Below are 12234 nucleotides of genomic sequence, written 5' to 3'. Positions count from 1 at the left end.
TATGTTGTAATTTCTACAACATTTGTTGTTAGTTAGATGTTGCAGCTTCTACGGTGTTGAGAAAATTACTTACCAATAATATTTTCCCTTCCACAGTTTTCGGTGAAAACTAAGTCAATCACACAATAAGAGAAACATAGAGAAAACGCAGTAAATGACACAAGAAATTTATACTGGTTCATCCCAACTATGAGCTACGTCTAGTCTTCTGTGACAATGAGTTCTACTATGATATTGAGATAATACAATGTTAAATACAATAATTTTTCAAATCTAGAGGCTTCGACAAAAGTCACCTAGCTTCTAGGAACTACAACAATAGAATCCTACGAAACAAGAATGAAAAACCTCACAAAATACCCACGAGAATTGGTTGCTGACTTTGCTCTACAACCCTAGAGATCTCGCCATTAAAACTTTGCCAAACACTACTGTCACGCCTCTGAAATCAGTGCACCAACACTACTCTGACCGCCCCTCTTATGTATGCGACAACACAGATGAACATAATCTAAACAAAACTCTACTTATAGGAGGCCAAAAATCCTAATTCTTATAGGAAAGATAATATTATAATCATTTTCTTCACAGGACATAAGTTTCTTATTTTGGATTCATTATCCCAACAATCTCCCACTTGAAGACAAAACATCGATCTTGCCTCCCACTACACCAACAATGTTCCATCATCTTGGCAACCCATCTAAGGTTCAGTTCTGACTGCACCAACAGGGTCTAACTGATCATCGTCTTCTTGGCACCAACCAAGGCTCTTTCTGTGATTGCCTAAGACTGAGTAATCGTATGTGGTCTTGTCTCCCAGACGTAAGAGACACAGCCACGTACGTGCTCCCACTCGATTTAAGTGGTCCCTGATGCTTCCTTCTTCACTCACACCAAACGACTCCTGAAGAGTGATTTCCCTGATGACTTGGCACTCCCTCCCAAGTTCGTTGCCACTATAGAGACTTCACCCTCGACCTCAGCACCAACTATAGTCTTTCTCGATGCACCATTTCGCCTATGCGACTTCATCAACTCGTCGAACCGTCTGACAACTGGGGCTTTTTCCTAACAATCTACAGAACACCTCACTGAGTTGTTCCCCTTTCTCTTTCCTATACTTTCTAGCTGTTTTACTAGAACTGATGGAATATTCTTCTGATATGTCTTGACTGTCAATGCTGTTAGTTCTCTTTAAGTCTTACCATAAACTATCTATAGTCCTGTGCATAACCTACCTCTCTGATCCTCTGGCAATGCCAAACCTCAATACATACAAAGAAGCTTCTTTGTGGCCAAAAACCACTACCTCGAATCTCCTCATGAGTTTCCACCTATTTTGTTCAAACTTAATTCTTTAGCCTAGTCATTCAGCTTCCCCGATGATATCAAATTCATCTTGAAACTTGGTACATACCTAATCCAATGCAAAATTAACTCAGTCCCGCTGTCAGTACTCAAATGCACCTCCCCAATTGCTCTGACCTTGGAGATTCTCCCACTCCCTATCCTCACCATGCCATGACTGTCTTTAGTGAGAGACGCGAACCAAGTCCTGTCTGAAGATACATGTATCAAAGATCAATTGTCCACTACCCATTTTGATGATGAATCCACAAATGTCGTGTCGCTCTCAACGCATGCTAACAACATGTCATCTGACACCACGTTTGTCTGGACTTCCTTTTCCTGATCCTCTTTAAGTTTCTTACAGTGTTTCTTGAAATGACCTTTCTTATGGTAGTAAAAACATTAAACCTCGCTGCTCCCACTCATCTGGCTATGTCCTTACTATTTCCCATATCTCATCTTCCCTGTATCTTTGTTCGGCAATGCTAACGCTGACTTCATAGAGTTCTTCCTACCATAAGCGGATGCAGAATTTTTCAAACTTCCTTTATTGTGAATCTCCGCAGCAATTGCAGCATCACAAATATCTAAAAATTTCACACTCTTATCCCTCAACGAATTCGACACTGCCGTCTTCATCATTTCCTAACTCTCAAGCAAAGAAGACAACAACTTTATAGCCTTCACCTCATCTGAAAAAGTGATCTCCATCAACTTCAACTGGTTCATCAGTTAAGTGACCTCATTTATGTGGGAGTTCATCGAGGTATCTTCCTCCATATGAATGTTAAAGTATCTCGTAATGAGATACATGTTACTATTGGCAGAAGACTTCTCATATCTATTTGTTAGCGCCTTCACCAGTACCATCGCCATTTTTTAACTCACCATGGGACTTGCCACATTCATCGACAAGCACAACCTGACGATCGTTATGACCTATTCATCCATCTCCTCCCATTCCTTGTCTGTCATCCCAATAGTTAGTGGTTCTTTCAGGGTTTTGTATATCTTCTTGTATATAAGAAGATTCATCACTTGCACCTTCCAGAACTCGAAGTAGTGATGTGACTTTCCACTGGATCCCATGATTCCGCAACCTTCGCTCTGATACCACTTGTTGAGAAAATTACTTACCAATAGTATTTTCCCCTTCCACAATTCTTCAGTAAAAACTAAGTCAATCACACAATAAGAGGAATATAGAGAAAGCGAAGTAAACGACACAAGAGATTTATACTGGTTCATCCCAACTATGGGCCACGTTTATTTTTCAGCGACCATGAGTTCTACTATTATATTGGGATAGTATAATGGGCAATACAATAATTTCTCAACCCTGGAAGCTTCGACAAAAGTCACCTAGCTTCTTGGAACTACAACAATAGAATCATAGGAAACAAAAATGAAAATCCTCACAAAATCTCCACGAGAATTTGTTGCCGACTTCACTCTACAACCCTCGAGATCTCGCCTCTGAAACTCTGCCAAACACGACTGCCACGCCTTTGAAATCAGTGCACCAACACTACTCTGGCCACCCTTCTGATGTATGGGACAACACACATGAATAAAACCTAAACAAAAGGGCTCTATTTATATAAGGCCAAAAATACTAATCCTTATAGGAAAAATAATATTATAATCATTTTTTTCATAGGACATAGGTTTCCGGTTTTGGCTCCACTATCCCAAGATACGATGTGTCGTAGCTTCTACAACATTGGTTGTTGGTTGTTGCATTTACGACATGCTTAACTTTTACAACATTGGTTGTTTGTTGTTAGATGTCAGATGTTGCAACTTCTACAATATTGGTTATTGGTTATTAGTTGTTGCAGTATTACGATATGTTGCAGCTTCTACAACATTAGTTATTAGTTATTGATGGTTGGTTGTTTATTGGTTTGAGTTTTCTGGGTTTGGTTTAGAATAATTTTGGTTTTTGCATTATATTTATTTTTCTATATATTTTGGTTTAGGCATTAATTTTTGCATTGATGTTATTTAGCAAACTCAGTATTGTGAGTTCAGGAGAGGAAGTTAGATAATATTATTATATTAAATAAATGTTATAAAATTCTATTTGTTAATTTCTCTATTTTTTCTTCCCCTAAAAGTTATAATTATCATCCTATCATCATTCAAATTGATTAAAAATAAATTAGACGATATCTTTATTCAAAATAATAAATATACATTGCATCTATGTGTCATGCATACATGCTAAAACGTATCTTTAAAACAAATTCGTGCACTTTCGGGCACTTCATGATACTAAGAAGAAACTATTTTTTCAATTCATTTTATTTTTTCAATAGTTTATTAACTTCCTAAAAGAACCGACAGGTTCGACCTCCATTTCGACCAAGATAACCGCCTGTTACAAGGTCTGTCGGATCCTACACCTATAAATAGAGGGCCTCATTTCAACTCCAAGTATCGAATTTCTCCTTGAACCTATTATTGAGTACGAGCTACTTACTAGCTTGAACGTCAAAGATTTTGCCCTCTTATGCAGGTTTTTCCATTGTGCTTGAAGTCAAGCGAGAACCGAGTTTGACCTTGACCAGGTCAGACCTTTGTATAAATTCTTGCATAAAAATTTGGCGCAGTTTGTGGGAAAGGACATTCTAAGTCATCCCTATTACGAAACAATCTGAGATGGTTCTTCCTGCTTCAGTTGATTCTTCAGACCATCCTAGCTGCTGAGGTTAGAACGACGATAATGGCCTCCCATGTGAGGTAGATGCTAAGGCCGTGGAAGATGAGGTCCAAGGGGGCCTTGGGGGTGACCAGACCCGCAGGTCGGCCCACAATGCTAACCTGGCCCTACCTCTTACTCATATGTGGCCGCGCAAGATCCACCGTGGTCGGGGAGGAACATCAAAGAAGACTTCGCGCAAGGAGGGCGACCTAAGGAAAGTTCTTGTTGATAAGAAGAAGAAGAACCCGGCCTTACGAGGTGTGAACGTCTATTCTTCTTGTTCGCAAAAGAACTCGAATATGAAAGCTTAGTCTTGCTACACCATGATCATGTCTGAATGAGTGATTAGGAGGGAAGAGTTTGATCTAATGAAAAGCAAAGTTTGACGCTGGAGTCAAGGTTCTTAAGCAGAAGTGCGAAAAGAAAGAGAATGTGCTCGATGACGAGGAGATGGGCGAATCGTCGTTCATCTCGAACATTCAGAAGCACCTATTCCTGCCAAGTTCAAGATGCCTGTCGTGAAGCATTATGATGGGTCTAAGTACCCAAAAGATTATGTGGAGGTCTTTGAAGGCCTCATGGATTTTCAGGCCGTGTTTGACGCCATAAAATGCTGAGCATTCAAGATTGCCTTAACTGGAAGTGCTCGACTTTGGTACTGAAGGCTGCCAGCTAGGTCGATCTCGACCTACGGTCAGTTGAGGAAAGAGTTCATCAGTCAATTCTCTTATCGACATTACGACGAGAAAACAACCACCCACCTCAATGCCATTCAATAGAAGGAGGGCGAGATGCTAAGAGAATGCGTGACTAGATTCTAAGAAGAACAGTTGAAGGTCACACACTACTTGGACGACTCAGCCACGTACTAATTTCTCACCAGTCTAGCTGATGGGACCTTGACAGTCAAGCTGGGAGAAGAAGCATGAGCCACATTTGCTAAGGTCTTTCAGAAGGACAAAAAGGGTATTAACGTTCAAGAGTTGCTCCGAACCAAAACAGGTCGAATAGAGAAAAAGTCCGACCAAAAAAAGTCGAACTATCAAGATAATGGGAAATCTGATTCCAAGTATAAGGACAAAGGATCAGCTTCCCAGTCCTCCAAGGGACGATCTGATCACAGGGGTTCAGACTCGGGTTTCAATCCAGGCTGACCTTATGAATGTTATACCCCAACAATAATCTCGATGTCGGAGATCCTGACCAATATTGAAGAGACCAGGATGGAAGCTCCTCAAACGCTTTAGGGAAACGTTGAGGAGATCCTGATAAATGCAACAGAGAGAGATACTGCCGCTTCCATAGAGACCACGACCATGATACCTCAAGTTGATTTGAATTAAAGCGCCAGATTGAAGACCTAATTCAAGATGGCTACTTCAAAAAGTTTCTGGGAAAGCCGAGATCGAGCTAGGCAAAAAAGAAAGATGAAAGAAGGTGTTCATGGACGCCACGCTGGAGGGATGACCGACCTGCGGTCATCAACACTATTTTCGGAGTTCCCAATGAGGGCGAATCAGGAAACAAGAGGAAGGAGATAGCCAGAGAGACCAGACATGAGGTCTGCACTGCCCAACTGTAGAAACCGACCTTCCCTATATCCTTCTCCGACTCCGACCTAGAGGGAGTCCATTTGCCCCACAATGATGCATTGGTGATTGTTTGGTTTCCTCACAACTAGGAAAAGATATTGCAAGTATACACTAATTACCCTGTTGTAGTATAAGAACAAGGTCGTCTCCTTAGGGAAATAGGCTACAAATTGATTTAATAATCTCAAAATACCAACAAGTAAAAATGAAAGATGTTTTGGTTTGCCCTACTATATCTAAATGGCATAAAAGGTAATAGGAAACAATAACTTGGAATACAACAGATAAATTCCTAGATTGCACTCTAGAGCATCTATTCAGACAACAAAGAAGTAATATGGAACAACAGTTTGTGAATAAATCGGGGAGGGGAAGTTTCTCTCACTGTTTTTCTCTATGCTTGCTATATAAAATCGCTCTAAAAACACTGATTGCCCAGATATTCATGGCTATCTTCCAAGATACCCAACACATGCTTTAACCCAACTCCCGCCATGATTAAAACAAGCAAACAAATCGATCTATAGGCGCGATAGGGTGAACTTCCTCCCTGGGTATTCACCATCATGTTTCAAGAAAAGGAAACTACAACTAATAGAAGTAAACACACTCAACAAGGACTCTCCAATGCCTCAAGTGAGCAAGCACACTAAACAAGTCGGCCACACCAATTTAGTGAAATGAAAAGCTAAGCACACATCTATTAAATCGACTTTAAAGTTCTAACACATAGCAAACATGGACATTACAACAGCTTAATACCCACCCCCCGAAGGTGGGGTTTTGTTCATAATGGAAAAGAAAAAAGAAATGGAAAAGACATGAGAAGTTCCGATCACTAATGCAGATGGCAGAAAATAAGAAGCTTCCTAAAGAACACAGTGCGACCCACGAGCAAGCATCTATCTCTGAAGCTCCTTATTCGGTGAACTCTTGATGTCAACAAAGAATGTTCCCTGAAATTGATGCTTCCCAAAATGAATCAATCCTCTGTGCCCTTCTTTTTAGCTAGGGCGTCTTTTCCTTATATACCAGGTCCTTAAAATTTAGGGTACCCTTTGGAAGCTGTACGGACGTGGTAACAAATTAAGTTCATCGAGTCACTGCATTGTCATAGGTATTGGGGCATCCGGGCGACAATAAGCTCCAACAATCACACCCCTTCCATTGGCACTTTAGCCTGGATCCCACGACTTTGATAGCTCCCTTATCGTTATAACTTAATTCTACAATCCCTACATAAACTATCAGTAATTGAGCATAAATCATTACAATTTATGAATTTAAGAATTATAACAGCTTGGGGCCCACTCAATGAATTTTCATATTTTCCTTGGTTTGTTGATAAGGATCCTCATGTTTCCACACATTTAATGCGCCAAATAGCCCATAAAACACTCTCTTATGGAGAGTTACCAGTGATCTCCCCCCTGATTGACCAGTTCCAATTCAGAAGGGTGCTTGTTGATGCAGAAGCGTCTGCGAATATCCTGTCCCTAACAACATATGTAGCATTGGGATGGACAGAGCTCAATTGAAAAAGAGTCCAACGCCTTTAGTTAGATTTGCAAGGGAAATAGTTACCCTCGAAATGAAGTTGGTATAGTATGAGGTAAACAAAAGACTCCAAAGGAGTGCTACGCTGTAGCACTCAAAGGATCGGCAGTCTGTGTCATAAATGAAGAGGTGACTCTGCCTAACCAGACCATCCTAACCTCCGAGGATGAGTAACCTAAGGTGTACCATCTTGAACATGCTGTGCCAGTTGAAGAGCTCGAGCTTGTTCCCTTGCCCAGCCTTGAGGGGCAAGTCAGCATAGGCACCAAGCTGAGGGCCATCGATAGGGAAGAACTTATCTTCTTCCTGATGTCTAACTCGGACGTGTTTGTATGGTCTCACGAAGACATGTCCGACATTTACCCAAAGATAATGGTGCACCGCCTCAACATTGACCCACTCCGACCTTCCAGACAGAAAAGAAGACATGTAAATAAAGAGAGAAGTGATGTAATTGTTGAGTAAGTTAACAAACTATTGAAAGCTGAATATATAAAAGAAGTTTTGTATCCTAAGTGACTTTCTAAAATATTTTTAGTTAAAAAATCTAACGGAAAGTGGAAATTGTGTGTAGATTTCACCAATCCTAACAAGGTATGCCACAAGGATTGCTTCCAACTTTAAAGAATTTACCAGCTCGTGGACACCACGGTCGGACACAAGCTTCTTACGTTTATGGATGCCTACTCTTGATACAATTATTAGATAAAGATGCACGAGCACAATCAGCTTCATACCTCCTTCATAATCGATCATGGTCTGTACTGCTACAAGTCATGCTATTTGACTTGAAAAATGCCGGTGTGACCTACCAGAAAATGGTAAATAAAATGTTTGTCAACCAAATTGTGCGGAATATGTAGATGTACGTTGATGACATGTTAGTCAAAAGCAAACAGGCGAGATCGCACCTTATCTAGACCTTCAAGGTACTGCTTGTTGATGAAGCTCGATCCAGTCAAATGTGCCTTTGGAGTTTCCTCTGGCAAGTTCCTTGGTTTTATGGTGAATAACAGAGGAATAGAAGCTGACCCAGCGCAGATTAAAGTGATGCTCGAGATGCAAGCACCCAAAACTCTCAAACAATTGTAATGCTTAAATGGCAGAATTGCAGCTCTAAACAGTTTTGTCTCCAGGTCAACGGATAAGTGTCTCCCATTTTCCAGAAAAATACTAAAATTGCAATGTATGGTACTTTAAGAAAAATATCAGAAAAACATGGTCAATGTTCGAAGAAAATAGTAGTTTTCTGGTTTTGTAGGAAACTACGTCTGACGCAATTTGGAAGGGAACTATGTTCTTAGGGAAATCCACGAAGGAGTTTGCAGTAATCACTCGGGAGTCATATCATTATCAGCCAATGTAACTTGGCAAGGTTACTACTGGCCCACTCTAGACTGAGACGCTCAGGAATTTGTGAAAGTGTGTGACAACTGTCAGTGCTTCGCAAATATCATCCGTTAGCCACCTGAACTGCTCACCCCTATCACAGACCCTTAGGCAAATGACAGACAAAATATGCCGTAGTTGCAGTGGATTACTTCACTAAGTGGGTGGAGGTCGAGACACTAGCCATGATCACCGAAGCCACATTCACTGCCTTCTTTTAGACTAACATTGTGGGTCGCTCCAGCATTCCCAACGCCATTGTGACAGACAACAGCAAACATTTCGATAACACCAAGTTTAAAGAGTTTTGTTCCAACCTCGAGATCTGCCATCTCAACTCGTTCCCAGCTTATCCAAAGGCAAATGGACAAGTTGAAGCTATTAATAAAATCATTAAGCATGGCCTAAAGCTGAGGTTAGATGTAAGAAAAAGTCGATGGGCCGAGGAGCTCCCTAAACTCCTCTGATCCTATCGGACAACCCCACGCGAGTCAACTGGCGAAACTCCATTTTCTATGGCTTTTGGTTCCGAGGTAGTGGTGATTATTGAGATCGAAATGCCAACAGAGAGGATTGACTATTATGAGCCAATTAGGAATGAGAAGGAACTGCTTGTCAACCTGGATCTCTTAGATGAGAAGCAAGAGAAATCATAACTACGGTTGGTGGAATATCAAAATCGAATGGCAAGACACTACAACATTCGAGTTCGAGTTAGGAGCTTCCAGGTCGGACATCTGGTCCTATGGAAGGTTAAGAAGCATGCTGACACACTAGAACAAACCTGGGAAGGACCATTTGAGGTCAAGGGCATTGTGCGCACAGGCATGTACATGTTGATCGATCTGGAAGGGAATCTACTCTCATATCGATGGAATGTAGAGCACTTAAAATGCTATTATCCCTGAATTGTGAAATAGTTCGCAACTTGTGAACTTGTGTAAATATTCATGGATTATCAGTAATAAAAGTGCTTAAGTTAATTTGATCCCATGTTCTATATGATTACTAGTTATACTTGAAATCAAATGGAGGTCACATGTATGTTATTAAATCATTAATGTAACTTAAATAAAAATTATTTCGAGCAAAGATAGAGGTGCGAGGTGTGAGACATGAAGGTGGATAAAAACGGTGATTCTATTGTAAGTCGTGAAGACAGGGTTGAGATATGCCTCAAACCTTACAAAGATTACAAAAAGCATGGTAAAGAAAACAAAAAAACAAGCAATCCAAAACAAGTGAAGGATGGGGCCCGATTAGCTACTCTCGAGATGCGACCTGAGTTCCCCATGAGAAGCCAACAAGTCAAGCTCCTGTGAGTCGATTGCACCAACCTCTTGAGAGGAGTTAACCCCAAAGGCTGGAGGGTATACCATGTTGTCCTCTTGAGTGGTGTTAGTTGCGTCGCCCTCTTGAGATAGGTCGTCCTATTCATCTTCCTCATCATCCTCGGCCACGAAGTTCAAGTCCTTCAGAATCTGTCCACTAAACTTTGGGGACCAGGGATTTGTGTGGACTAGATGCCCACTTCTCAACATAACAAAGCTTGATGGGCTCGGATCGAACTCAAGGGCCACCTCCTTGATACCTTTCATCGAAATTTTGAAGCTAGCATCACTGAAATCTCTTGGGAAGTCGCCAAAGTCTAGATAGAGTCGAAAAGCTTCTTCTAGGAACACGCCACTACTGAGCTTGGATTTATGGTGCTCTACCTCGGCCTAGTGAGCTTCGGTGCCACGGACGAGGAAGTCGTTGCGCCTCATAACCTCAAAATTCTCTTTCTCCAAGCCTTTCACAACTGCATGAGCATCTCTCAAAGCCTCAAGCTAGCGTCAAGTTCATTTCGGACACTCATCAACTCGATCTTGTCAGCCTCCGATGTGGACTTTCAGGCCTTAATCGCAGTCCTTGTCTCTTTAGCTCTCCTTCCAAAGTTGTGGCAGTCTCAAGCACAGCTAAAGAGGCCTCCCACTCCTTCACTATGAGAAAGTCGAGACCGTCCAGTTCGGCCTTAATCATGAATACTGCATGACAAGCAGCAGCATGTGCCTGCAAAATTGATCAAGGGCAAAGTTAGATGAGTCAATTCAAAAATATCTAAGTGTTGAGAAACTGTTATTCAAAAGAGATCTCACCTTGACAAAGTAGTCCAACATTCTTTGTATGGCCGAGCCAGGAGCGCTAACAAATTTCGATTCTCGCCTTGAGCAACGATCAAAACAGGAGTTGGACATTTGTATCACCTTGTCCTTCACCTCAATGCTTGAAGGTTCAACCTTGAACCTCATCTCGATGTCAGACGTTGCCCATTCTGGCCTCTGGATCGTCCGTTAGTCCAACAAAGCAGACACCCTTCACCTAGGTCACCACTTCCTCAGAAGAAAAGGTCTTCCTCTTATTCTTATTTGATTTCCTAGGAGGTGACCTTCTCTGAACTTCATAGAGAGGTGAGACATCGAGGCATTCTTGAGATTGAGAAATCTCAAGCCCCCTCACCTCTTTTAAAGGGTTGCTCTCAACGTACCTCTCTTCAGCCACAACTTCGATTAGGGCGTTAGGAACTTTCAGGCTCGGTTTCAGCCTGGACTTGGACGATTGCCTGAAGCGAGGACGCTTGCGTTTTATGTCTTGTACAAATTTGCAAACCGTCGCTACAAAGTCGATAATAAAGAATGCATAAGTAAACGATCAAGAATATGAAGATGAGAAGAAGTATGATGCCGTGTTACCTAGTTCCGACTTCAGTCTCCGAGACTCTAGAGGGAAGAGTAAATGATTGTAATCCAATAATCCAGATGCCAACAATAGCTTGTCGGTCAGTAAAGTGTCGACCTTCTTATCGCCTTTAAACTTATCCTTGTAAATATTCAAGATAACAAAGGTGGATTACATCAGCTAAGGGACGGGTTTGACTACAACTGCACAATGAAAGATACAGGTTAGAGCACGAGAAGAATGAAAACTTGAATTGACAGAAGACGTGACTTTTTACCTAAGTTCCCAAATCTACAAGGGACGTTGTAGAATGATTGGTCAGTCTCGTCCTTCGCCAACCATTCTCTAGAGGCATAAAACTATTTTACTACCCACTTTTTTTTATGGAGGTTGGACCTTTAACAATGTCCTGTGCACCTTTCCTCGCACACAAATAATAACGACCAGGTTTCTTGGAGATGCGTTTCACCTCTAAACAAGCCCAAAGGTGATTGGCCCTAGGCAGGTCTAACTCATCTACTTCTCAACATCTAAGCCAAAGCAACACCACAAGACCAAAGGCAACACCCCACCCATTAGGAGCCACTTGGGTAGGAGCAAGTCCAGTTCGGACTAAAAACTCTTGCGCTAAAGGATGAACGGGTAGGCGGAAACCGTACTCGAATATCTTTAAATAAAGCGTGACACTCCCCTCAATAGGATTGTCAGAGCATTCCCCTGAAGTGGAAGTATTGCTATCACCTCCATCGTCATCAGGAAACCTAAAGTTATCTATCTCTTCCTCCAACTCGAAGTCTAACCTACTTGCAAATTCCTCTACAGAGTCGGCTCGCTTAGGGGAAGGGCTTCGACTTCGACTTAGACTACCAAAGGAACTTTTGCTAGATGAACTTGAAGAACTCAACATTATGAAGAAAG

The 12234-nt window shown here is 41.6% G+C and overlaps 1 protein-coding gene across 1 annotated transcript in view; it reads right to left on the bottom strand.

Moving 5' to 3' along the window:
• The window catches only part of LOC111025067 ((-)-germacrene D synthase-like), a 29248-nt gene extending 19271 nt beyond the window's left edge, over positions 1-9977 (bottom strand). Inside the window, exons 1-4 of the mRNA XM_088126229.1 lie at positions 9880-9977; positions 8121-8382; positions 7396-7479; positions 7069-7148 (exon numbers count right to left, since the gene is read on the bottom strand). Of these exons, the coding sequence (XP_087982355.1) occupies positions 7069-7148; positions 7396-7479; positions 8121-8382; positions 9880-9977 (524 nt within the window). The remainder of the gene's footprint in view (positions 1-7068; positions 7149-7395; positions 7480-8120; positions 8383-9879) is intronic.
• Positions 9978-12234: the final 2257 nt, after the last annotated feature.

The sequence above is a fragment of the Momordica charantia genome (assembly GCF_013281855.1).
Source record: "Momordica charantia cultivar OHB3-1 chromosome 7 unlocalized genomic scaffold, Mcharantia_2.0 BLBB01000007.1, whole genome shotgun sequence".
NCBI lineage: Eukaryota > Viridiplantae > Streptophyta > Magnoliopsida > Cucurbitales > Cucurbitaceae > Momordica > Momordica charantia.
Note: the sequence above shows the minus strand (reverse complement) of the source record. Positions and strands in the feature narration are given on the sequence as shown.